We start from the raw sequence: 25,638 nt of genomic DNA, 5'->3' as shown, positions 1-25,638 counted from the left end.
TTTGATAAAAACTAGAGAACCTCAGACACAAGGTGCTCAATGAAATCCAAACATAAGAAATATATATAAAACTACACCAAGGAACACCAAAATCAAATTGATTAAAATCAGTGATCAGTTCAGTTCAGTTCAGTTCAGTCGCATAGTCATGTCCAACTCTTTGCGACCCCATGAATCGCAGCATGCCAGGCCTCCCTGTCCATCACCAACTCCTGGAGTTCACCCAGACTCAGGTCCATCGAGTCAGTGATGCCATCCAGCCATCTCATCCTCTGTCGTCCCCTTCTCCTCCTGCCCCCAATCCCTCCCAGCATCAGGGTCTTTTCCAATGAGTCAACTCTTCGCATGAGGTGGCCAAAGTACTGGAGTTTCAGCTTTAGCATCATTCCTTCCAAAGAAATCCCAGGGCTGATCTCCTTCAGAATAGACTGGTTGGATCTCCTTGCAGTCCAAGGGACTCTCAAGAGTCTTCTCCAACACCACAGTTCAAAAGCATCAATTCTTCGGCGCTCAGCCTTCTTCACAGTCCAACTCTCACATCCATACATGACCACAGGGAAAACCATAGCCTTGACTAGACGTAACTTTGTTGGCAAAGTAATGTCTCTGCTTTTGAATGTGGTATCTAGGTTGGTCATAACTTTTCTTCCAAGGAGTAAGCGTCTTTTAATTTCATGGCTGCAGTCACCATCTGCAGTGATTTTGGAGCCCCCCCCGCAAAAAAGTCTGACACTGTTTCCACTGTTTCCCCATCTATTTCCCATGAAGTGATGGGACCAGATGCCATGATCTTCATTTTCTGAATGCTGAATTTTAAGCCAATTTTTTCACTCTCCTCCTTCACCTTCATCAAGAGGCTTTTTAGTTCCTCTTCACTTTCTGTCATAAGGGTGGTGTCATCTGCATATCTGAGGTTATTGATATTTCTCCTGGCGATCTTGATTCCAGCTTGTGCTTCTTCCAGCCCAGCATTTCTCATGATGTACTCTGAATATAAGTTAAATAAGCAGAGTGACAATATACAGCCTTGATGTACTCCTTTTCCTATTTGGAACCAGTGGTGACTGCAGCCATGAAATTAAAAGACTCTTACTCCTTGGAAGGAAAGTTATGACCAACCTAGATAGCATATTCAAAAGCAGAGACATTACTTTGCCAACAAAGGTCCATCTAGTCAAGGCTATGGTTTTTCCTGTGGTCATGTATGGATGTGAGAGTTGGACTGTGAAGAAGGCTGAGCGCCCAAGAATTGATGCTTTTGAACTGTGGTGTTGGAGAAGACTCTTGAGAGTCCCTTGGACTGCAAGGAGATCCAACCAGTCTATTCTGAAGGAGATCAGCCCTGGGATTTCTTTGGAAGGAATGATGCTAAAGCTGAAACTCCAGTACTTTGGCCACCTCATGTGAAGAGTTGACTCATTGGAAAAGACTCTGATGCTGGGAGGGATTGGGGGCAGGAGGAGAAGGGGACGACAGAGGATGAGATGGCTGGATGGCATCACTGACTCGATGGACCTGAGTCTGGGTGAACTCCAGGAGTTGGTGATGGACAGGGAGGCCTGGCATGCTGCGATTCATGGGGTCGCAGAGAGTTGGACACGATTGAGCGACTGATCTGATCTGATCTGTTGTTCCATGTCCAGTTCTAACTGTTGCTTCCTGACCTGCATACAGATTTCTCAAGAGGCAGGTCAGGTGGTCGGTAGTGATACAAAATCATAAAAGAAACCAAAGAAAAAACATCTGATATGGAGAGCAGCAAAGATAAGAATGACTGTAGTTTTCTTACTGGAAACAAAGCATGTTGGTAGCCAGTGGAACAACATCTTTAAAAAAGTACTAAAAGGAAAAAAATCTGTCAAATTAGAATTCTTGATTCTGCAAAATATCTTTAGAAAAAAAGGCTAAATAAAGAACTTTTCAAATGTACAAGCTATATAGAGCTACATTACAAGAAATGGGTAAAGGAAATCTTTTTACTAGAATTACAATCTATGGAAACCTGGATTTACACACAAGAATGATGAGCATTAAAACTAGTAAACCATGTAGATAAATATAAAGAATATTTTTCTTATTAACTAAATCTTTTAAAAAAGATAGCTATCTATGACAATAACATGTTGTGTGGTTTACAACATGTTGAAGTAAAAAAGCACAAAGACCTGGAGAAATAGAAGTATGTTGTAAATTTCTTATAATATATGCAAAACGAAATACTACTACTTGAAGGTACACTGTCATAGTTAAAACTAAGATAAAAAAGGAGATAAAGTAAAATCATAAAAAATTCAATTAATTTAAAAGTATTCAGAAAAAAGAGCAAATGGGAATAAAATAAGAGATTGGAAAAAAGAAAACAGCAATATAGTAGTTGTAAACCTAATTACATCAATTATCACAGTAAATGTAAATGTTCTAAAACTCTAAATGGCAGATATTGTCAGAATGGATTAAAAAATAAGACCCCAAGACATACTTCCTATAGGAAAGTCAATTTAAATATAAAGACACAAATACATTAAAAGGATGAAAGAAGATATACTCTGGTAACACTAGTTAACTAAGGTGGTTTTATCAGTTACAAGGAGCCTGGTGGGTTCATTGGGTTACATAGAGTTGGACATGACTGAGCAACTCACACTTATTACACAAATTTCAAAACAAAGACTATTACTAGGGATAAAGAGAGTCATTTCATAATAATAAAGAGGTCAAGTCATTAAGACCACATAATACTCCTAAACATTCTACTTCCAGATCTTTACTCAAAAGGAATGAAAGCTGTCTGTATGAAGACTTGTATATGAATATTCATTTTATTTTTAATAGGCCAAAGCTGGAAATAACCCAAATGTCCATTGATAAATGAATGGATAAACAAATTGTGGAATATCTACCTGTATACTAAAATACTAGTCAGCAATAAAAATATGCTAATTATTGATATACCAAACAACATGGATGAATTTTTAAATTATGTTGAATGAAAGAAGCCAGGTGGGAAAAAGTACATACAGTATCAATCTATTCATATAAAATCTAGAAAATGCAATCTAGTCTATAGTGACCACAAGCAGATCAGTGGCTGTATAGAAATGGAAGTGGACACATAAGGAGGGTGGGAAAAAGGGACTATAAAGGAAATTTTTGAGGCTGATGAATAACTTCATTATATTGGTATGTGCTGATTTTATTGATGAATACAGACATAAAACCTTATTAACTGTACATTTTAAATGTGTATAATTCATTTTATACCATTTGTACCTCAAAAAAGCTGTTTTAAAACAAAATTATGTTTTAAAACATAATGGACTGAAGCCTGCCAGGCTCCTCTGTTCATGGGATTTCCCAGGCAAGAATACTGGAATGGGTTGCCATTGCCTTCTCTAGGGGATCTTCCTGACCCAGGGATCAAACCCCTGTCTCCTGAGCCTCATGTATTGGCAGGCAGATTCTTTACCACTGAGCCACCTGGGAAGCCCAATACTCTACATAGAGCACACTAAGGGCTTCATACAAAACCTGTAAGAGCTAATACATGAAGTTGGTAAAGTAGCAGGATTCAAAATTAATACACAGAAATTTGTTGCATTTTTTTACATTAAAAATGAAATATCAGAAAGAGAAAAAAAATTTTAAATCCCATTTAAAATTGCAATTAAAAACCTAGGAATAAACCTAACAAAGGAGGTAAGAATTATAAAACATTGATAAAGGAAACCAAAGATGATTCAAAGAAATGGAAAGATACCCCATGCTCTTGGATTGGAAGAATTAATATTGTTAAAATCACCACACTACCCAAAACAATCTATAGATTTAATGTGATCCTTAACAAATTACCCATGACATTTTCTACAGAACTAGAACAAATAGTAGTGAAACTTAGATGGAACCACAAAAGACCCAGAATTGCCAAAGCAATCCTAAGGAAATAGAGCAAAGCTGGAGGCATAACCCTCCAGGACTTCAGAGGTACAGTAATCTAAATATCATGGTATTGGCACAAGAACAGACATATAGATCAATGGAACAGAACAGAGAGCACCCAGATAAACCGATATACTTGAGGACTTCCCTGGTGGCTCAGACGGTAAATCATCTGCCTACAATGTGGGAGACCTGGGTTCAATCTCTCAGTTGGGAAGATCTCCTAGAGAAGGAAATGGCAACCCACTCCAGTATTCTTGCCTGGAAAACCCCATGGACTGAGGAGCCTGGTAGGCTACAGTCTATGGGGTCTCAAAGAGTCGGACATGACTGAGCAAGTTCACTTCACTTCACTTAACTTGAAGCTAATTAATCTTCAATAAGGGACAGAAGACTATACAGTGGAGAAAGGATAGTCTCTTTAGCAAATGGTGTTGGGAAAGCTGGAGAGCCAGATGTAAATCAATCAAGTTAGAATACACCCTCACACCATATACAAAAGTAAACTCAAAATGGTTTAAAGACCTAAATATAAAATAGGACCCCATAAAAACTCTTAGAAGAGAACATAGGCAAAACATTATCTGACATAAATCAGAGCAGTATTTTCTTAGATCATTTTTCCAAGGCAAAAGAAAAAATAAACTTAAAATCAAATAATAATCAACGTACAAGTTTTTGCACAGCAAAGGAAACCATCAACAAAATGAAAAGATGACTTACAGAACAGGAGAAAATCATCTGTCAGTGACAGCTGATGCAACTAGCAAGAGGTTAATATTTTAAATATTTGACAAATGTGTGTTAGTCACTCAGTCCATGTCCAAGTTTTTGTGACCCCATGGATTGTAGCCCACCAGGCTCCTCTGTCCATGGGATTCTCCAGGCATGAATACTGGAGTGGGTTGTCATTTTCTTCTCTAGGGGATCTTCCTGACCCAAGGATCGAACCTGGGTCTCCTGCATTGCAAGCAGATTCTTTACTGTCTGAGCCACCAGAGAAGCCCAAAATATACAAATGGCTCATACAATTTAATATGAAAAGAACCCAATCAAAAATTGGACAGAAGACCTAAATAGATATTTCTCCAAAGAAAACATATAGACGGCCAACAGGCACATGAAATGAAGCTCAACGTCACTAATTACCAGAGAAATGAAATCAAAGTCACAATGAGGTATCACCTCACACTGGTCAGAAGAGCCATCATTAAAAATTGTACAAATAATAAATGCTGGAGAATATATGGGAAAAAAGGAACTGTTGGTAGGAATGGAAATTGCTGTAGCCACTATGGAAACCAGTATGAGGGTTCCTTAAAAAACTAAAACTAGAACTACCACATGATACAGCAATCCCACTTCTGGGAAAAGACAAAAACTCTAATTCAAAATGACACACACACCCCAATGTTCATAGCAACACTATTTACAATAGCCAAGATGTGGAAGCAACCTAAGTGTCCATCAACAGAGGAATGGATAAAGAGGATGTGGTTTGTATATATACAATGGAATATTATGCAGCCATTTAAAAAGAATGAAATAATACTATTTGCAGCAATATGGGTGGACCTAGAGAATATCATACTAAGCGAAGTAAGTCAGTCAGAGAAAGAGAAATATTATATGATATCACTCATCTGTGGAATCTAAAAAATAATAAAGGGAGTGGGAGGAGGAATAAATAGGAGATGGGATGAAGAGATATTCACTACCACATGTAAAACAGGTAAGCGATGATGATTTACTGTATAGTACAGAAAACTATGGGCAAAGAACCCGATGCAGGAGGCCTAAGAGATGTGGTTTCCCTCCCTGGGTTGGGAAGATCCCCTGGAGGAGGGCATGGCAATCTACTCCAGTATTCTTGCTTGAAGAAGCCCATGGACATAGGAGCCTGGTGGGCTACAGTCCATAAGGTTGCAAGGAGTTGGACACGACTGAAGTGTCTTAGCACACATGCACTCACAGGAAACTATATCCAGTATCTTGTAATAACCTATAATGGAAAATAATCTGAAAAAATATACATCTGAATCACTTTATACACCTGAATACACCTGAAACTAATACAGTATTATAAATCAATCATACTTCAGTTAAAAATGTTAACATTATCCTTTTGCAAAGACATTTTGGTTACCAGAGCTGTGACTGGATCTTGAGCCATTGTTTAAGTCCTCAGTTTGGCCTACTGTTCAGTCTAGCAGGGGAAATGCTGGGGTGCAGAAGGATTGAGTGGCATACGGTCCCAGTGGTGTCCCATCTGCTCATGCTACCTTACATGAAATACCCCTAACCCACGGCCATTGAGCACATCCCTCAGGGACTACCCTCTTCCAGAGCACAGAGGTTCCATCCAGATGCCACATCACACTCTCTTCTTAGTGATGGTTCTTGGCAGAGCTGACTTGTTCCACCTTCTTTCTAAGTCTCTCCATTACTTCATGCCTTCCAGCTGGGCAACGTGGAAAGGATACCAGACTAGAAGTAGAAACCTGGGTTTGTGTTAAATGATGTATGATCTTGTAAAAGTAGGCTTACTCCCCATACCCAACCTCAGTCTTCTCATCTGTTAAAAGACAGACTTGTATTAAAATTGATGTTTAACAAAAGTTGTGAATGATATGAAAAATGTTTTTGAATATAATGCTAAGTGAAAAATCTGGATCCAAAATCATATATATACAATCTAATTCTAGTTATATAAAAAAATTATGGAAAAAAAAGACCCCTACAAGGATAGGGGGGTGTGTGTGTGTGTGTGTGTGTGTGTGTGTGATAGCACTGGAAGATTTAGATGATTTTGTTGTTTCTTTCATTTTCCCATACTCTTAAAAAAATTTTTTTTTTCTTTACAATGTGTTACTTTTAAATTAAAAAATGGAGGGATTTTCCTTGAGACTCCAGTAGACCAAGCTGCTGAACCATCTCAACTGCCTGAGGAACCAAATAAACACCAGGAGAATGAAGTTTACGCTGTGTATCCCATTATGTCCTGGGCATTCAGGGAGGGGTGAGATCGGCTTTTCCTGAGCTGACACTCTGACAAGGACAGGCTGCTCGAGGCCCTGAGCTGACCTCTGGACTCGGTGAAAGGCCCTCTCTGGTATGCTTATGGATCCAGCCATGCCCCCACCTGGTTCCCGGAATGAATAATTAAAGTGGGTGGTTTTAGAACTGAGCTTGGAGCTTGATCAGGTAGGTCTACATAGGCCATATCAAATGAGGATTAAGTTTCTTCCTCTGGCTTCTGCTGGGGCACCAGGAAAAGGGTGAAATTTTCAACAGATGGCCTGATCTAAAGTGACTCCAGAACTTGGCTCTTTCTTGTTGGCAGAGGCTCCTCTCTGTGGTGTCCACCTGTCCCTACATTCTTGTTTCTGCTGAACAGGGGCATCTAATTAAGACATTTGTGGAAGGTGGCCCAACAGGAAAATAATTGCTACTTAAAATCTCAAGTCTCAAAAGATGAAAAAATGTACACTGCCCTGGGCCAGCAGTCAGGTAACTGTCCTTTCATGACTGAACCACAGGAGGCTAGTATTCTCTCTGCAGAGGAAAACAGTACCTGACAGATCACTTCTCCAGGAGAAGAACTTCCTCTGGAAGTTACTATGAGAGTCAAAATGATACAAATATAGCAAATAAGCATGGTGGTCAAATAAGCCAGCCAACCTCTGTTATCGTCATTGGTTATATTTTCTCAGATATCACATAATGACAGCCCTCACTAAGTTCTTAGAAACTTCAGCCACAGAAACAAAACCCTGTCCAGACAATCTGGAACCTCAGGGAATGAATGTAACTTCTCTCAGGCTCCTCTTAAAGTTCCTGATACTTGGACTAAGAAAATCTCTGGACGAAGAGTCTGGGTAAAGAAGAAGACAGCTTTCTCAGTTGATTTTCTTGCTCAGAGTTTAGAGTCTCAAAGCTTCCAGTTTGAAGCTTTTCTTTCTACCACAGAATAGAATGATTTATGTCATAAAATGCTCTCTCTATTCCACATAAGATTTAAGATTTATTTATGACCTATCCATTCTGACCACTGGGCCCTGGACCTAGCACGCCTGAGTGAGATGCTGGGCAGAGGAGTGGGTGAGCCTAAACTTTGTAGTCTTGCCCTGCTACTGGCCGTGAAGACCTCGGGAAGGCAGCGAGGCTCTTAATTTCGCTTTCTGAAGCTCTAGGAGAAGCCTGGAATTTGATTAGTTTATGGTCCAGAGGCAAGTCTCCTTTCCCAGCTATGTTCTGCTTTCCATCTGGAGTGAGTGTTTGATCTCGTCAGTCCTTCAGTGACACAATGAAACTTCTATAATCCTCTAGCTGCCCTTTTTGCCATGACTAGGAAAAAAGATCAGACCTACATCTAGCATCTTCTTAAAGAAATTCTCTCATCCTAGGTCCCTGTTACAGTCAGTTCTCATTCTGTGTTATCTTTAATCTATCCTGCCAGGTATGTATGTATTTAGATAGATAGATATCAAGGTAGGTTTGAAAGTATTAGTCGCTCAGTTGTGTCTCTGACCCTTTGTGACCCCATGGACTATAGCTAGGTAGGTAGGTAAGTAGAGAGATACATTAAAACTGCATTCTTTATCCGTTGGGCACATCTTAAGAGCTGGAGTTCACCAATGTGTATCAATCTTTTGTATACCTGTGGCAGATTCATTTTGATATTTGGCAAAACTAATACAGTTATGTAAAGTCTAAAAATAAAATAAAATTAAAAAAAAATAATGCAAAGGAAAAGAGGTCTGTCTCCCTTAGTCCAAAAGCAACCTGGGAAGGAGACAGTCCCTGAGGGTCCTTCCATGAAAAGGTGATGCTCAGTGGATACATTTGGAGACTGAGGGTATAGACTGAAAGAGATTCTGGCAGACACAATGAATTGAGAATAGGGTGACTTCTGGAGGGTGGCCTGAATGATAATTGCTGAACATTTACTCTGTTTCAGGCACTATTGTAAGCATCTTATACACATAACTCACTTAACCTCTGTATTAACACTTACTGTCATCTCATGTTACAGATGGGGAAACTGAGGCCCAGAGACATGATCCAAACATACCCAAAGTTATAGAGATAGATATTGTCAGAGCTTGGCCTCAACCCCAAGAACTCTACCTCTAAAGTCCAGATTCTTAGCCAATAGTCTTATTGTCTGACCCAGCTTGAATTGATTGTACCCAGGAAATTTGTATTATATCTTTGAACAGAGGTCAAGGAGGATAATATATTCTTTCCTAGAAGCTTCTGCCCTTGGGACGGTGACTGTCAATGGAGTAATGGCCTCCCTTTGATAAATGTGCCAGGGAAGGTTCTCCATCAGTCATGCCCCAAGAGCCGGTGCACAGACAGCCAGGCATGACGGCAGTGGCCCCACGAGGAGTGCAGCCTTGATCATTCCCTTAGGACCTAAGCAGACTGGTGCCTTTATGTGGAGACAAACCTTAGTCTAGGCATCTCAGGAGAGACCATTGCTTCCTCTCTCGGTGTAGGAAAGAGCAGCAGCTTGGGGTCTGAACAATCCTGGGTTGAATCTCTAGATCCACAGTCACACAGTGGTATGGAATCTCTTAACGCCTCAGTTCAGTGTGTGAAGTGGCGTGATTACAAAGGCTGAGGTGAAACACGAAATAAAAGCAGATGCCTGGCAAATGGATCGTCAAAACAATGTTAGCCGGCTTCCTCTTGCTTCTCTCCACTTGTTCAAACACGTGCATGCAAATATTGTTGGAAATCAACCAAGCCTGTTCTTGCCTTCTCACCCTACGCCCTCTTAGCCATTCCATGAGACAGTCATCTCCACCTCAGCCCTATAGCCACTTCTTCACATACCCTCTCTGGCTCTGTCTCTCTTTCTCTGCTCCTCTTCTCCCAAACCCCCATGGTACACATTCTCCTTCCCCCGCAACCCTTTGGCTAGGCAGATCCATCAGAAGTAAACATCTAATGAGCTGTTGGAAGTCTTGACCTGTCCTTCTGAGTAGATGAGAACTTTTCAAGGGTATACTGTTACATGGAGACAAAATTGCTAGTCAGATTTACCCTTGCCCCCCAGGAATGAGGTTCTGCCCGCTCCTCCCCCAAAGACTCACCCGTATCAGGGGCACAAGCCTCATCTGCTTTGGCAGCATTATCTGTATTCTGTATGTCGGAATCTGAGGAATAAAAAGAAGATATCATGACCAGCCCCTGTCCTCTAGGTTTTTTGGGAGGTAGGAGACCCCACAAAGTCTGAATCTCTTGGGGTATACCAGTGTCTCTAGTGTCTGCTGGATTCATGCTCACTTACAGGAGTTGGCTGTGTCTTCCCCGCTACAGCCCAAACTCCGGAAAGGCAGTCACCACACCTTCCCCGTGCTAACACCCTCAGGGCACACAAACTGACTGCGCTCCCCAGGAACTGGCAACTTTTGTGGAAGACCCACCCCCACTGCCATACATTATGTTACGCCTCCTCTTCTCTACCCTCTTCTCTGATTCTGAGTGGCAGGCATTATGAGAAATCTGTCAGACAGGACTTCCTGAGAGGGCAGGAGTCCTGGTTCCTTGATCTGCATTCCGTCCTCCTCCCCATAGGGAAGTTAGCACGCACAAGGGATCCTCTGGGAGTGCAGCCTGAGCCTGTGGCAAGTGGGTCAGAGCTGCAAAATCTCCCTTCCGTCTCGGGGATGCTGGTCCAGGTACCTGCGCCACTGGCCTCGCTGTTGCTGGCTCCCTCCTTTGGGTGCTCAGGGGTCTTCTGTCGAGGCTTCTGGCTGAAGGCCAGGAAGAGGTGTGTGCTCAGTGGCTGAGGAAGGTCCACCTCCAGGTATGCCTTCATGAACAGCTTGAAGACATCATAGCTGATTGGCTGAGAAGGGATAAAGAGGGAAATGTCAGTGGAGAGACATGGAAAGACAGAGAAGTGAGTGGGGAGAGAAGGAGGAATTGGGGAGCTGGCAGCGGAAAGGCAAGTTGGAGGGAGTGGAGTGACTGTTGGGGGAAGGAATGAGAAGGCTCAGTGTGTGAAAGAGAGTGACAGGTACAGGAGCAGGGGTAGGATGTAAGTAAGAGAAAAAACTGGTGGTTATATGTTGGGGCTTGGTAGGACACGAAACCACAGCAGGCTTTTGTAACAAGACTTGTCTAAGTTTAGGCAGAAAAGGGGGCAATGGAGAGTGAGCCCTGGGAATGAGGGCTCTGCTTGAGTCTAGCCCCACATGAGGGTCTTGACTCTAATGAGCAGGACTAGGTCAGTGCCCTGGAGTCCTAGTTAAGATGAAGATGAGGAGAGAGGGGAGAGGGAAGTGGGGAGGGCAAGACAGGGGCATGGGATTAAAAGGTTCAAACTACTATGTATAAAATAAATAAGCAACAAGGATATATTGTATAGCACAGGGAAACACAACCATTATTCTGTAATAACTTTAAATGGAGCATAACCTATAAAATATTGAATCACTATGCTGTACACATGACAATAATATAATGTCATAAATCAGATGTACTTCAATTAAAAAAAGATGAAGAAGGATGTAGTTGAAAACACAATGGAAAGCAATTGCTGTTCTGTGGTATGTCAATTTTCCGCTTATACTGTGAGGGATGTGATTCCTTGGGATTCAGGTCCCAGAAAATAAAAAGGGGACAGGCTCCATCTTTCATTACTTTCATAATTGACCTTCTTTGGAGAAACCTCAAGATAACAGGGGAGGGTGTGTGTCTGGCTTAGTTGTTCTCAAAACATGTCCTTGTGAAGGTTTCAGGCTCCAGGAGAGAAGAACAGGATGCCAAGGACAGAAGGTGGAACCAAGAAACATGCCCCAGATGAGCACCTCTCCTTGCTGTATGCTGCCTGGCTTCTGGTCCCCGGTTGGGAGCACTGCCAGAAAGAGCTGCTGCTCTCGGCAAACACCCATCAACAACAGCACGCAGTGAGTCATCACTGGCTTGGGTTTTGATGGCATCAGATTTTTCATCAAATCGGCAGATGCTCCTGGAAATCATCTGAGGAAGTGCTGCTCCAAGATCCGCTGTGCAGGCTTTTGTGAACAATAGAGATAAAAATCCCTTTTTGGGAGGCTACTTGGCTCTCCCTGAAAATGTGAATAGCATTTAACCCCTTGTCTCTTCTGGAAGATCTGAGAGTCTTCCCAGAACCAGGAGCTGGCTGGCACATGCACCATCAGGTTTGTGATACTAAGTCTTGGTCCTTAAAACAAGCAACGCTGTCTGGACCACACTGGGAGGGTGCTTGCAAGGTGGCTTCTCTTTAACTTCAGGGTGGGCAGTTCAAATATCTCCCTGGCAGAGTGGAGGAAGCCTGATTTGGTTGGACAGAGGATAATGAAGGCTCTTACCAGAGGAAGGATCTCCAAGCAAATGGTGGGCTCACATTTCTGGGATAGCTCTCAGTCTCTGTCTCTCTCTCTCTCTGCCTTTCCTGAATTTTATACTCTTTCTGTCCTGTCTCCACTACCTCAACAATTCAGAATGTCTCTTCCTTGCACATCGTCTGCCATTTTCCCAGTTCACAATGGCAAAATCTTCTCCTACTTTTCAAATGGAACCCACCCAATGTGACCCTGGATTTTACCTTCTCTGCCTCTTATGGCGTATCCCAGCACCTGCTTCTCTACCTGTGAACACGTTCAGATCACTCTTCCAAAGGAATTATTGGTGGCTTGAGCTACTAGCCTGGGCTTCTTCCCTTCCCCTTCACACTTCTCCTCACTTCCTTAATCCATTCAATTTGGATTCCAGTGCATTACCTCCGAATCTCCTCTCCTGAGGGTTACAAATTCAATGATCTTCTTTTTAGATTTTCTCATCTTTATTATTAATTTATTTTAAAAGGCTTTTTTTTTTTGCATTGTCCTTCTTTTGCACATTTTAATCAACAAGTACTGTTTGACAATATAGCTTTGAGCTCCAAAATGTTCTGTTAACTTTTTGGGGGTTGGCCTCAAATTGAAAACTATCAGCATAAAATATTTCTGGAAAATAGAGCGTACTAAATGGTTTAATAAAAATGAAATTCAGTTAAAGTCTTACATAATGCTCTTAAAAAACCAAAGCTGGAAGATCTTCAAACAAGACCAGTGTAAGATTCAGGAGACCTTGTGACTAATCTAAGGTCCACCACATTTTCCTCCTTGGGTTTTTCTTCAGCAAACTATGTAGGGCTGGAGCAGAAGACCTCAAGCTGTAAACTGCTATTAGATTCTTTCTTAAACTGGCTCCTCTTCCTGACTGTGCTGCTGTGCTGTGCTTAGTTGCTCAGGTGTGTCTGACTCTTTGTGACCCTGTGGACCATAGCCCATCAGGCTCCTCTATCCATGGGATTCTCCAGGCAAGAATACTGGAGTGGGTTGCTATGCCCTCCTCCAGGGGATCTTCCCAACTCAGGGATTGAACCTAGGTCTCCTGCATTGCAGGTGGATTCTTTACCATCTGTCACAAGGGAAGGCCCCCTGACTGTGCAGTTTCTGTTAATGCCAATGGCAGCATTATCCTCTCAATATTCCAGGCTCAGCTTTGAACTCCCAGTTGTCTGAGATCAATCCTTGTCTCTTCCTTCTTTCCACTGTTCTTTTGCAACTTCTGTCATATCCAGGTCTTTTTTGTGTTTATGGCCCATCAGCCACCATCCTGACAAGGAACGTTGAAGGCCCTCACATTCCTGGTTTCAGACTCCTATTTCATGTATCCCATCTGGGCCACTGCAATGCCTCTCCAAGCCTTCTCTGCCCTCTCATCTTTCCCATCCTTGCCAGGTTGATCTTCCTAAAGCTCAATTCTGATCAGATTGTTTCCCAACTCAAAAACTTTCCTCGGCCTCTAATTACCCATGGGAGAGTGGAGATCACTTGTCTCCAAACTTTTAAAATCATGTGCCCTTCTGTTAAGATTTTCAAACATACACTCCCGTTTATCTTCACTTACATGTTGTATACATGTGTTACTGTGCTCCTCTACTATACATTATAAAAGACAAAGAAATTAGAAAAAAATCGATGTAAATAGAAGATCTAATATGCAGCACTGCTGCAGTCCAGTGGATCATCCTGTTCACTCCTTGAGTCCTTTGGGATTCAAAGCCCTACTATAATCCCACTCAAACCTAGGTTTTTAGCTACTTCAAGCTTGGAGACCATTCTGGTCTTTTCTCCTCTGATTCTCTACGTGTACCTCTACACACTGATCTCTGTATTCTTTCCTGGCCAGGCTTTCATGTACTTACATGAACTACTTTCTTGGCCCAACTCAGACGCCACCTCTTCCAGAAAGCCTAGTATGATCTCTTGTGCCTGAATTGCTCTACTTTTCCACCTTGGCTCCTGATTGCTACCCTATAGTTGTTCGTGACACAGACACTAAAAGGTAGGGATTTGTCTTATATCATCTTTGTATCCCCCACACCACCTATCATGGTATTTCCTGATAGTATTTTAATGGATGTTGGGTTTCTAGTTGGTATACTTGCTATCATCAATTACTGTGAAGTCTCTTCAATCAATATATATGTACTGAGTCTCCCAGGCACAAGACACAGTGCTAGGCACCAATGGGGAACTCACTGGTGAATTAGGCTTGAGTCCATACTTTTAAGAGACTCAGTGGTAAAGGTGCTGAAATAATTCTAATGCAGGGTCAACGGTGGTGAGTGCCATAGAAGAAAAACTGACAAACTGTTAGAACTTAGAAAACAGTTATGACTGAGCACATGTTCAATCACTTATGGCCCTGTCCTGGGGAGCAGAGTGGTACAAAACAAGCCCAGAAACACAGAGCATTCACATCAGAAGAGCTCAGAGTGGACTTGATCGCCTTATATCACCAAGACTCTGGAAGTTAATCTGCCTCAGCCAGTTCACAGCAAAGTGAAACCAGAAGCCTCGTCTTTCAACTCCTGGTCCAGTGCTCCTGCCATTTTATCTGTCCAGGCCCCGGTGCTGACATCCTGCTCCCTGCCAGTCCCTCTAAGCATCTCAAGTTCAACAGGCAAGGAGATGTGACTAGGGACCTCTCTTAGTGACATCTGGGTTGCAAAAGAATACGTTTTTTTATCAGTACAGACCAGGTTCAGGGTAGCTGCCTGGTTATTGTGTAATGGGTAGGAAGTGGCTGGTACATTGCCCAAAGCAGATAACCAACCGCTCTGCAGCACACTGGCAATTCTCAGAGCCCTGAGTAATATCTTAGACACTGCCACTGTTCAGATGTTTTTTTCTTTTTCCCCAGAAAGTGTGACTTTCATGTGGAAACTAGCTAAGCAATTGTTAATTCTTCTACAGGCTAAAAAGGAAGGAGAACGAGATGAAGAGTCTGTTGATCACTGTCTTGCTTAAGTCTTAAAACAACCATATGAGATGGTACTGTTACTGTCATGTGGTGGATGAAAAAATAATTCTGGAAACATAACTTGCTCAAGCAAGAGGCAGAGCTGTGCTTTGTGCTAAGATGCTACCAGGTCCCCCTACCTTTTTGGCTTCACTGTTTCTGTCTACTTTCTTGGGTCTTCAGTGGCACTCTGTTTCCAGAGAATCACGTGGTGCCAGCGGGCAACGGTACGCTTATCATGGCCACATGCAGCCACTCTACAAACTTTCCTTTCTGGCCTCGCTTTCCCAAGCAGCCTGCCCCTCCCAACAGCTAACTCACTGCTCGTTGAGACATTTCAGCAGCCGTAAGCCATCAAGCTCAAGAGAATTTAAACCCCTGTTTCTGCACCCCGTGCTGGCACATTATACCTACTTGAAGCCAGCCACACTGTGAGAGAGAATGAAATCAGAGTGATGGAGCTCCCCTGGGACACAGCAATGCCAGGGTATAAAGAGCGGGGGGCGGGCAGCCCAATGGAGGCGGGGGTGGCAGCAAGCTCATAGCAGCCAAGCTGCTTCCTGCTTCTGTAAGCTCCTGTGGCCTTCACACCCTCTGCAGCCCTGACCAAACTGTGCCCTCCTACTTGTCAGCCTCAGGGCGGACAGGCTGATTAGCACCACCCCCCCATTGGTCTTTATTCCTATGTTTTTGGAGGTGGGGGTGGCAACTGGGGGGCTGCAAGGTCTTTGCTGCCTCTGGCATCCTTTCTGCATGGTTTGTCCTCAGGGATGTTCTTTGAAATGGTGCATTTTCAGTCTGGTCCCTGTTCTGGCAATCTTCTTTCTGCTTTACTCTCAGGTGGTTTATGCATTTTATCCAAAGCACCTTTCAGGTGTGCCCCTAGGGTATGGGCTCTGTTGACTCTTTCCTAGGATCCAGCAGAGAAGGAACCGGCTCAAGGTCTACTGAAAGGATGACAACATGAATAAATAAGTGGCCAGCTTCCTCCCAAGTTTGTCCTGATGATCAGTAGCTTTTCTGCAATTAGCCCTCATAAAAAGACCCAGGACCAGGGAAGAGGGAGTTGAGTTTAAAACATTCTGGGGAAAGGGAACAGAAGGGGAATAATCAGATCAGATCAGATCAGTTGCTCAGTCGTGTCTGACTCTTTGCGACCCCATGAATCACAGCACGCCAGGCCTCCCTGTCCATCACCAGCTCCCGGAGTTCACCCAGACTCACGTCCATTGAGTCAGTGATGCCATCCAGCCATCTCATCCTCTGTCATCCCCTTCTCCTCCTGCCCCCAATCCCTCCCAGCATCAGAGTCTTTTCCAATGAGTCAACTCTTCACATGAGGTGGCCAAAGTACTGGAGTTTCAGCTTTAGCATCATTCCTTCCAAAGAAATCCCAGGGCTGATCTCCTTCAGAATGGACTGGTTGGATCTCCTTGAAGTCCAAGGGATTCTCAAGAGTCTTCTCCAACACCACAGTTCAAAAGCATCAATTCTTCGGCGCTCAGCCTTCTTCACAGTCCAACTCTCACATCCATACATGACCACAGGAAAAACCATAGCCTTGACTAGACGAACCTTTGTTGGCAAAGTAATGTCTCTGCTTTTGAATATGCTATCTAGGTTGGTCATAACTTTCCTTCCAAGGAGTAAGCATCTTTTAATTTCATGGCTGCAGTCATCATCTGTAGTGATTTTGGAGCCCAAATAAAAGTAAAAGTCTGACACTGTTTCCACTGTTTCCCCATCTATTTCCCATGAAGTGGTGGGACCAGAATAATAATAGGCACTATTTTCAGTGTCCTTAAAGTCTTAGACATTTTTCAGAAATCATCTTATGTAGTCCACTCAACTGTAAACTTCAAGGTCTTTCTTTTTGGTTGTCATTATCTTCAGTTCACAGATGAAGAAATTGAGGCTCAAGCAGGTGAAATATTCAAGGTCACATTGCTGGTTTGTAGCAAAGTTAGGAGTCTAAACTAAGATCCTGTGACTCCAGGGTCATGGCTCTCAAACTTGGCCCTGCCAGTAGGAAGTAAGTTCTGGAGGGAGGCCAGGAACTGTGCTTCCTCATCTTTATGTCTTCTACAGTGTCCAGCACAGTGCCTGGACTCTCAGAAAACTTTACATGAGCTGAATTTGAAAGTAAGGAAAGTCTTGCATACATTTATTCATTCAACAAATGTTTGTTGGGTGCCTGCTATGAGCCAGATACTCTTCTGGGCACTGAGGACATAGCAGTGAACAAAAATATTCCAATGGAAGAGATAGACAATTAAATAATTAAGTTATATAGTGTGACAGATGGTGAGAAGTACCAAGGAGGAACATAAGGCAGAGCGGGAAGATATGAAGCGTTAGGAAAGTAGGGCTTAACATTTTAGATAGAGAATGTGACATCCACTGAGAAGGTGATTTGAGCAAACACTTGCAGGAGGTGAAGGACTGAATGATATGAATAGCTAGGGGAGGAACACAGCAGAAGAGGCCGGAGCAAAGGCACAGATATTATGGTTAAAGCGACCTTCACTTGTTTGATGGCATCAAAGAGGCTAATAAGGTTGGGAAAAATGAGAAGATTAGCAGGAGATGAGGTCTGAGAGTAAGGTGGGGGTGCAGATTGTAATGAACTTGATTTTTGACTCTAGTAGCAGGTGGCTAGACCAGAAGAGACTGTGGAACAGGGCAGTGATATGATCTGACTTCAGTTTTAACAGACTGCTCAGTATGTGTGTGAAGAATAGATTTTCAAGGTCAAGAGCAAAAACAGGGAGCCCAATGAGGAGACTGCTGATGCAGGTCAGTGTGGTAGCAGAGCATGTAGTGGGATGTGTCTGGAATTTGGGTGTATTTTGAAGGTAGAAGTGATGGAGTTGCTGATAAATTAGCTGAGAGATGTGAGGAAAGCAGAAAAGAGAAAATTCAATGATGACTCCATTGTTTAAGGCTGAATAACTTGAAATGTGGGGCTGTCGTTTACTGAAATGGGAAAGACTGCTGGAAAAACAGGTTTTATAGAGGAAGATGAAAAAGCTCAGGTAGCTTATGTTAAGTTTCATACTCCTATTTGATTTTCAAGTGGAAATGTCAAGTAAAGGGGTAAGAGAAAAATCAGGAGAGTGTAGTGTCCTGAAAACCAAGTGAAAAAAGTGGAGGAGAATTTGACCAATCATGTCCAATGCTGTTGAGTAAAGTGACTTGAGTATAGCCACATGGAGGTTCTTGGCTCTCTCAACTAGTGGTTGGCTACATGCTGATTGAAGAACTTTCAGAAAAGTGGGAAAAAGAGAAATTGGAAGCAATGAATATAGACACATCTTTTGAACAGCTTATTTGTGATAAAGGATAGGAGAGAGACAAAGTGGTAGCTGGAGGGAGAAGTGGAGTCAGAGGAACTTTTTTTTAAATATAGGAGAAATAGCAGTATGTTTATTTGTTGATGAGATAGATCTAATATTTAGAGAAAACTGATGGGAAGAGACAGAGTGAGAGCGAGAGAGAAATATGTTGCTGAAGCAAGGACCGTCAGTGGGCCAAAGAGGATGGGACTGAGTGTACAAGCGAGGGGCTGAGATGAGATCAGAGCATGGAGAGTTTACCCAGTTACAGGAGAAGCAGTATAGCTAGGTGGGCACATAAGGTGAGTATCTTGGGGATGAGTTCTTCTGATTGTTTCTATTTTCTCAGTGACTTGGAAAACAGTCGATGACTGGGAACTGAGGAGGGGAGGAGGATAAGAGATCTGAGGAGAGAAGAGATGCTGAAAGAGTGAATGGACTTGTGAGGTTGTGAGAGAGTGAAGTTGCTCAGTCGTGTCTGACTCTTTGCGACCCCATGGACTGTAGCCTACCAGGCTCCTCCGTCCATGGGATTTTCCAGGCAAGAGTACTGGAGTGGGTTGCTATTTCCTTCTCCAGGGGATCTTTCTGACCCAGGGACTGAACCCAGGTCTCCCAAATTGTAGGCAGATGCTTTACCATCTGAACCACCAGGGTATGGACTTGGGGAACATATAACTCCAGGTAGCATCAATGGCATCAATGAAACTTGGGAGAAAATGTGTTGAGAAGCAAATTCTTCACAGTGAGCTAAACTTCGAACAAATTATGGAAAGGCTAGAACATGGGGTTTTTAAAGGCTTGAAATGAAAATGTTCTTACCTCATGTGGGCCATATTGTTTGAGGCTCCCACCCTCATTAAATTCAGCCAAGACATACTTTATCTTCTTGGAAGAATCTGGAAAGACATAACCCATATGTGAAACATTGGTAAACAGCAAATGGGAGCTAGGCCAAGTCAATCCTTCATGTGTAATGCTGGTTATGATGGAGCAGCCCCTCATTTCCAGAACCACATGGAAGAATGTCACCTTTATCTGCCTTTCTAGCCTCTCAGTTCTTTTTTTTAGCACATTTTCACTCTTGCTCTATGAACTATCTTTCTAAAACACAAATCTGATTAGATCATGTCTCTGCTCAAAACCTTTAAACGGTTCTTAATTTTCCAGGATAAAGCTTAACTCCCTTTGCCGGTATACACGTACTTGGTGATCTGATCCAGCCTACTCCTTATCTCTTACTTTAACCATTCATTCACTTCATTTTTCAGCCATGTCAAATCACATGCCTAGAAATTTCTGAACACACTGTGTACTCTTTCATGGAGTCTCTTTTCTGCATGGCAAACTTCACTCAATTCTCAGTAGCCAGCTGAAATGTTGACTCCCTTGAAAAGCCTTATTTTACTAGTCAGCCAATCACTCCCTCCTCTGGCTCCCACATGACTTGCACATAACTCTGTAACAGCACTTATCATATAGTGCTATAGTTATTAACTTGCCCATCTTTTGCCTGGTTCTACCTTCAGAGCTGTAAGTCTTTGTATATCATACCAAGTACTGACACATTATTAGTGCTCAGAAGAATAATACATTAGATGATCAAATAAACATCTGAGCAGAAATTTTAAAGCATTTAAAATGTTAATTAAATGGATGGGTGGGCATCAGGCCTGGCAAGGTTCTGTCCTTGGTGCTGAAACAGAGGCAGGCTTCATACGCATGTAGTTTGGAAAAATTCTGCTTTCCACAGGAAGTCATTTAGAAACTACAAGAGAAAATGGTGGCTTTTCTTTTATAAGGGACTTTGGAGTCAAGAAAAGACAGTCAATAATTGTCACATCCTGAGTGCATCCTGTGTAGTTACCAGTACTCTAGACATCAAAGAAAACCAGAATTTCTGGGTTCTCCCTATCTCACAGTATTGTGAATAAGTAACAGCTTTTCAAGCTCCATTACTGCCACAATTTAAACATCTGAACAAAGGGCAATGTCATTAAATGCTGATGTGGGATTCCTTGGCATTTGGGCTCTTTGTATAGAGGGTTATGCTTTCTTAGGCCCATGTAAAGTAGATATGCCTGTGCTGGGCTGTTCTTCGTGACTTTGCTGACTTGGATTCAATCAAGCACAATTCTAATCATTTCAGGATTGAGACAAATTGAAATGCCACAGGAAAATGCTGCTGTTGCCTAAAAATGGACATTTCTCTCTGAAATTTAAAACAGATGTTGGAAAACTAATAGCTCAGTAAGATCCAGGCAACAGATGCCATCAGTTTGGGCTGCTTCCACTCAATTCAGAAAACACTATGGAGGGTAAGACACTGCTAGGTTCTGTTGATGAACTAGTTGGGGACAGGATCTGAATAACTGCGGTAATAATAGTGATGCCTTATTAAAGACCTTTACTACACATTCTCATATACTCTCCCCTACCAACCTGTGCAAATTTGGTAATATTTTCTTTGGTTGACAGATGAAGGAAACTGAAATTTAGAAACGTTAAGTGACTTACCTAAGAGTCAGGGTTTTGACTCAGGTCTAGTCTGGTTCAAAAGTCTATATTACTTTTCCTTAAGCACTATTCACTAGTACTTCTCAAACATTTGCTAACACAAATGTAATTAATACACAAGTGTAATTACATCACAATATGTAATTAATGCTGCGATAATGATATGAAGCTCAAGGAAGCACCAAGTGGGTAAGAAGTAAAACAAACAGGGAAGAAGCAAGCTAGGATGGAGTACGGTTAGGGCGGGGACTGGGGATGGCCTGTGAAGGAGGTGGCATTTGAGATGGGCTATAAAAAATAAGTAAGGTTTTGAAAGGCAGACATGAAGCAGGCAGGGTATTCTGAGAAGAGACAGGGTGAACCCAGATATGGAGATAGATGAGCATCAGAGGACCTTTAGGCAAAGCTAGAACCAGAGAGTAGTCAGAGCCAGATTTCTGGGGGTACTGAATGCCGACTTAAGGACATTGATTTCATTGTTAAAAACTTTTTCAGAAGTAGAGTAGCAGAACCAGGTCTGTTTGTTAAAAGTCACTCAGGCAACGAATGGAAGAGAGGTTAGTATTAGGTCAGATTTCAGTTAAGGGCACATATGCATTATACTCAAATTACTCTAGGAGTAGCTTAACTATTTGGGGAAAACACTATATTTAGGAATCAATTTCAATGGGAGATTTTCAGCTCAGCCACAGTAGACACATTTTTTAAAAAATGAAAAATTTGGAGCCTGAGTCTTCCTGGTGTGGCTTCTGCAAAAGTAACATAGAGACAGCATTTTGATTGAGAACCAAGGGAGTGATTTCACTTGAATTTTTCATGTTATTGCCACACTTTAGAGATTCCCCAGTTCATTCTCGCAGAAATTGTTTGGTTCTCAAGTGCTATTGAGCTAATCCTGCTTTATCCTTAAATGTATGATATGCACATTTATATATGCATGTGGTGGTGGTGATTTAGTTGCTAAGTCGTGTCTGACTCTTATGACCCCTTGGACTGTAGCCTCCCAGGCTCCTCTGTGCATGGGGATTCTCCAGCCAAGAATACTGGGAGTGGGTTGCCATTTCCTTCTCCAGGGGATCTTCCTGACCCTGGAATTGAACCCAGGCCTCCTGCATTACAGGCAGATTCTTTACTGACTGAGCTACAAGGGAAGTCCCTATATACGCATAGGTGTATATATTTATCTTACATATAAACATATACACACATGTATTCATCATATGTACACATTCAAGTAAACAGATAGAAGCATGTTCATTCTTTGACCACTAGCCTCAAATTAAATAGAAAAAAGCAATCCAAGAGATTGCTGGCTCCTGGATTTCCACGAGAGGTGTTTCTCACCATACATTTACATCAATCTCCTTTATAGGTTTTTATGAGTTCAGAGCATCAAACAATTCCTTTTTTTTTTTTTAAGGGAAACAATTCCATTTCAAAAAAAAAAAAAAACCAAAAAAGGGAAAAAAATCTAATTCTCAAACTTGAGACCCATTACTTTCTCCTTGGCGGTCCTTTGATACTTTATCTGTTTCCTTCTCAACAGGTTTCAGGGCTGGGTTTCTCTTTCCCTGAGGAATAAGTGGGCGCTGCTTTGTCTTGTTTGTCTGCAGATAGTTGAGCACAATGAGGGGCTTCTTCAGAGCATTTCTTGATCTTACTTCAGGTGCCACGTGTACCTGAGGGTGCGAGAGCAGAGCCTCAGTAGAGACCGCCCCATCCACGCCTGTGAGGTGAGACCCCCTCCAGACGCAGGAGACAGAGCTCCATTTCTGAGTGTGCAAAGCAGGCCACGTCCACAGTTCTTTTCTATAACAACTCCTATTTTGAGTACCTGCTATGTGCTAAGCACTGTCCTAGTCAATTCATGCATTTTATTTAAATCTCCACAATATAACCCTTCAGATAAGTCACCCCTATTTTAGAGAAGAAGAAACTGAGGTGTATGGAAATTAAATGATTCTTTCAAAGACACAGAGCTAGTAAGTGAGTCACTCTTATTTTTAACACATCTAATAGTGTAACACAGTTGTCAGAGTCATTGGATACACGAATACAAGTAAATCAGAAGATAATGCCCTTTCTCCATGACAATAGCTCTCAAATCAGGCTGCATGTTAAAATTACCTGAGGATCCCTAAGCACACTGAATCCCAGGCTCACCCCAGACCAATTAAATCAACATCTCTGGGGGAACTCAAGAATCAGTATATGTTAAAAGCTTCTGCAGGTTCAAACATATATATAGTCAAAGTTGAGAAACCACTGTTCTATAATGTGGTTTTATTAGTAGTAATAATAATAAATTAGAATGCTGCTGAAAATGTTGGATAACCATTGCAAAAGGGAAAAAAATCTAAAAATGTGCTTGGCTAATATTCCTTATTGTTTAAGTGGACAACACTAAAGAGCTCCACCCAACAAGTCAACTTACTCAGCTGTTGGCAACGTAGGGACACGTTGGCAGGGCCATCACTATGGTCTGGACCATAACTCACTATGGCAGGACCATCAGTACACAGTTTTACCTGAAATCAGAAGTTTAGAAGGCTCTTTGCTGTGATCAAGGTTGCTAGCCGTAACAGCTGCTGTAAGAAGTTTCAGTCCAAAGTTGTTTCTTAATGCCAAGAATTCTGAGATTTTAACCAACCAATTGTTCCTGGTGTTTGAGCAAATTCAAAGTCTGTTTAAGGAGAGAATCTGGCCCTACTCATAGGCATCTCTGATGCCATGTTTGAGTGGGACAGGGATTTCCTCTGTCTGAACAAACAGACACATCTGGAGCTTCAGTGTTCTCAGCAGAATGTGAGCTGTGCTGCCTCAACCGGGACCCAGTGTTTATGGGCCATTTTCTAGGTAGGAGCCCTGATGACACTAATCAGACACTGATCAAGTTTCCATTAAACTTGGAAATAACTATAGAGCAACATTAAAAAGAGAAACTGAAAACCCATAGAAGAGAGTGAGAATCTAAAGTACATGATAACTCTCCATTCTTTGAAGTTCCCAATCCATACAAGTGGACTGCCTAGGGCTAAGGTTAGCTGAGGCTCCAATACTTTGGCCATCTAATGTGAAGAGCCGACTCCCTGGGAAAGACCCTGATTCTGAGAAAGATTGAGGACAGGAGGAGAAGAGGATGAGAACGTTGGATAGCATCACTGACTCAATGGACAGGAGTTTAAGCAAACTCTGGGAGATAGTGAAGGTCAGGGAAGCCTGGCGTGCTGCAGTCCATGGGGTCGCAAAGAGTCGGACATGACTGAGAGACTGAACAACAAGATGGTTTAAATGCAGATTCTGATTCAGTAGATCTGGATCATTGCCTGAGATTCTGCATTTCAAGGAAGGACTTGGGAGATACCAATTATGTAGGTCTAAGGATCTCAGTTTGCAAGAGCAGACCTGAAGCAACCTGTACATTTGCATCTGACTAGTAAGGCTTGTCTGTCACAGCACACACATAAAAACATGATGCTGAGCCTAGAGGAACATACCTCCACAGACAGGGAAGATAATAAACGACTCTCAACCCAGGGAAGAACAGACACAGAAAGAGGGAGAAGGGAAAGCTGAAGAATGAAGGGAAAAAGCCCTAGATTTTCCTTCCTCCAGTGAGGCCTGGGATGCATGAGGAAGTTTTATAAGTACCCAGAAAGTCAGGAACACAGTAAGATGCACAAAAGCAAGAGTAGGGTTTTCCAAGAGTCCTGGAAAGGAGGAAGATGATGTCAGAACAGAGATTCCAGGTCAGCAACACCGATTCAAAAGGCCCACCTTCGCAGCCAGGACGAGTCAGGCCCTGGGGTGGAATGTGGGAAGCATGAGTAGGAAGTGCAGCATCATAAGCATGGGCCTATCCTCCCAGTTATGCTTCTTTTCCTGTCCTGCTTCTCCTCAGCATGTAGCCCACTGCCTGATCCAAAATTGATGTTCAATAAAAATTTATGGAATAAATGAGATCATGGCATCTGGTCCCATCACTTCATGGGAAATAGATGGGGAAACAGTGGAAACAGTGTCAGACTTTACTTTTTGGGGCTCCAAAATCACTGCAGATGGTGATTGCAGCCATGAAATTAAAAGACACTTACTCCTTGGAAGGAAAGTTATGACCAACCTAGATAGCATATTCAAAAGCAGAGACATTACTTTGCCAACAAAGGTCCATCTAGTCAAGGTTAGGGTTTTTCCAGTAGTCAGGTATGGATGTAAGAGTTGGACTGTGAAGAAAGCTGAGCGCTGAAGAATTGATGCTTTTGAACTGTGGTGTTGGAGAAGACTCTTGAGAGTCCCTTGGACTGCAAGGAGATCCAACCAGTCCATTCTAAAGGAGATCAGTCCTGGGTGTTCTTTGGAAGGAATGATGCTAAAGCTGAAACTCCAGTACTTTGGCCACCTCCTGTGAAGAGTTGACTCATTGGAAAAGACTCTGATGCTGGGAGGGATTGGGGGCAGGAGAAGGGGACGACAGAGGATGAGATGGCTGGATGGCATCACCGACTCGATGGACGTG

General features: G+C 42.4%; 1 protein-coding gene across 1 annotated transcript in view; it reads right to left on the bottom strand.

Moving 5' to 3' along the window:
- DGKG (diacylglycerol kinase gamma) overlaps nt 1-25,638 on the bottom strand; it is a 223,186-nt gene that overhangs the window by 139,084 nt on the left and 58,464 nt on the right. Inside the window, exons 3-5 of the mRNA XM_055568807.1 lie at nt 19,428-19,504; nt 10,633-10,798; nt 10,041-10,103 (exon numbers count right to left, since the gene is read on the bottom strand). Coding sequence (XP_055424782.1) covers nt 10,041-10,103; nt 10,633-10,798; nt 19,428-19,504 — 306 coding nt within the window. The remainder of the gene's footprint in view (nt 1-10,040; nt 10,104-10,632; nt 10,799-19,427; nt 19,505-25,638) is intronic.

This window comes from Bubalus kerabau, chromosome 2 (assembly GCF_029407905.1).
Source record: "Bubalus kerabau isolate K-KA32 ecotype Philippines breed swamp buffalo chromosome 2, PCC_UOA_SB_1v2, whole genome shotgun sequence".
Lineage (NCBI taxonomy): Eukaryota > Metazoa > Chordata > Mammalia > Artiodactyla > Bovidae > Bubalus > Bubalus kerabau.
This window is presented reverse-complemented; position numbering and strand designations above follow the sequence as displayed.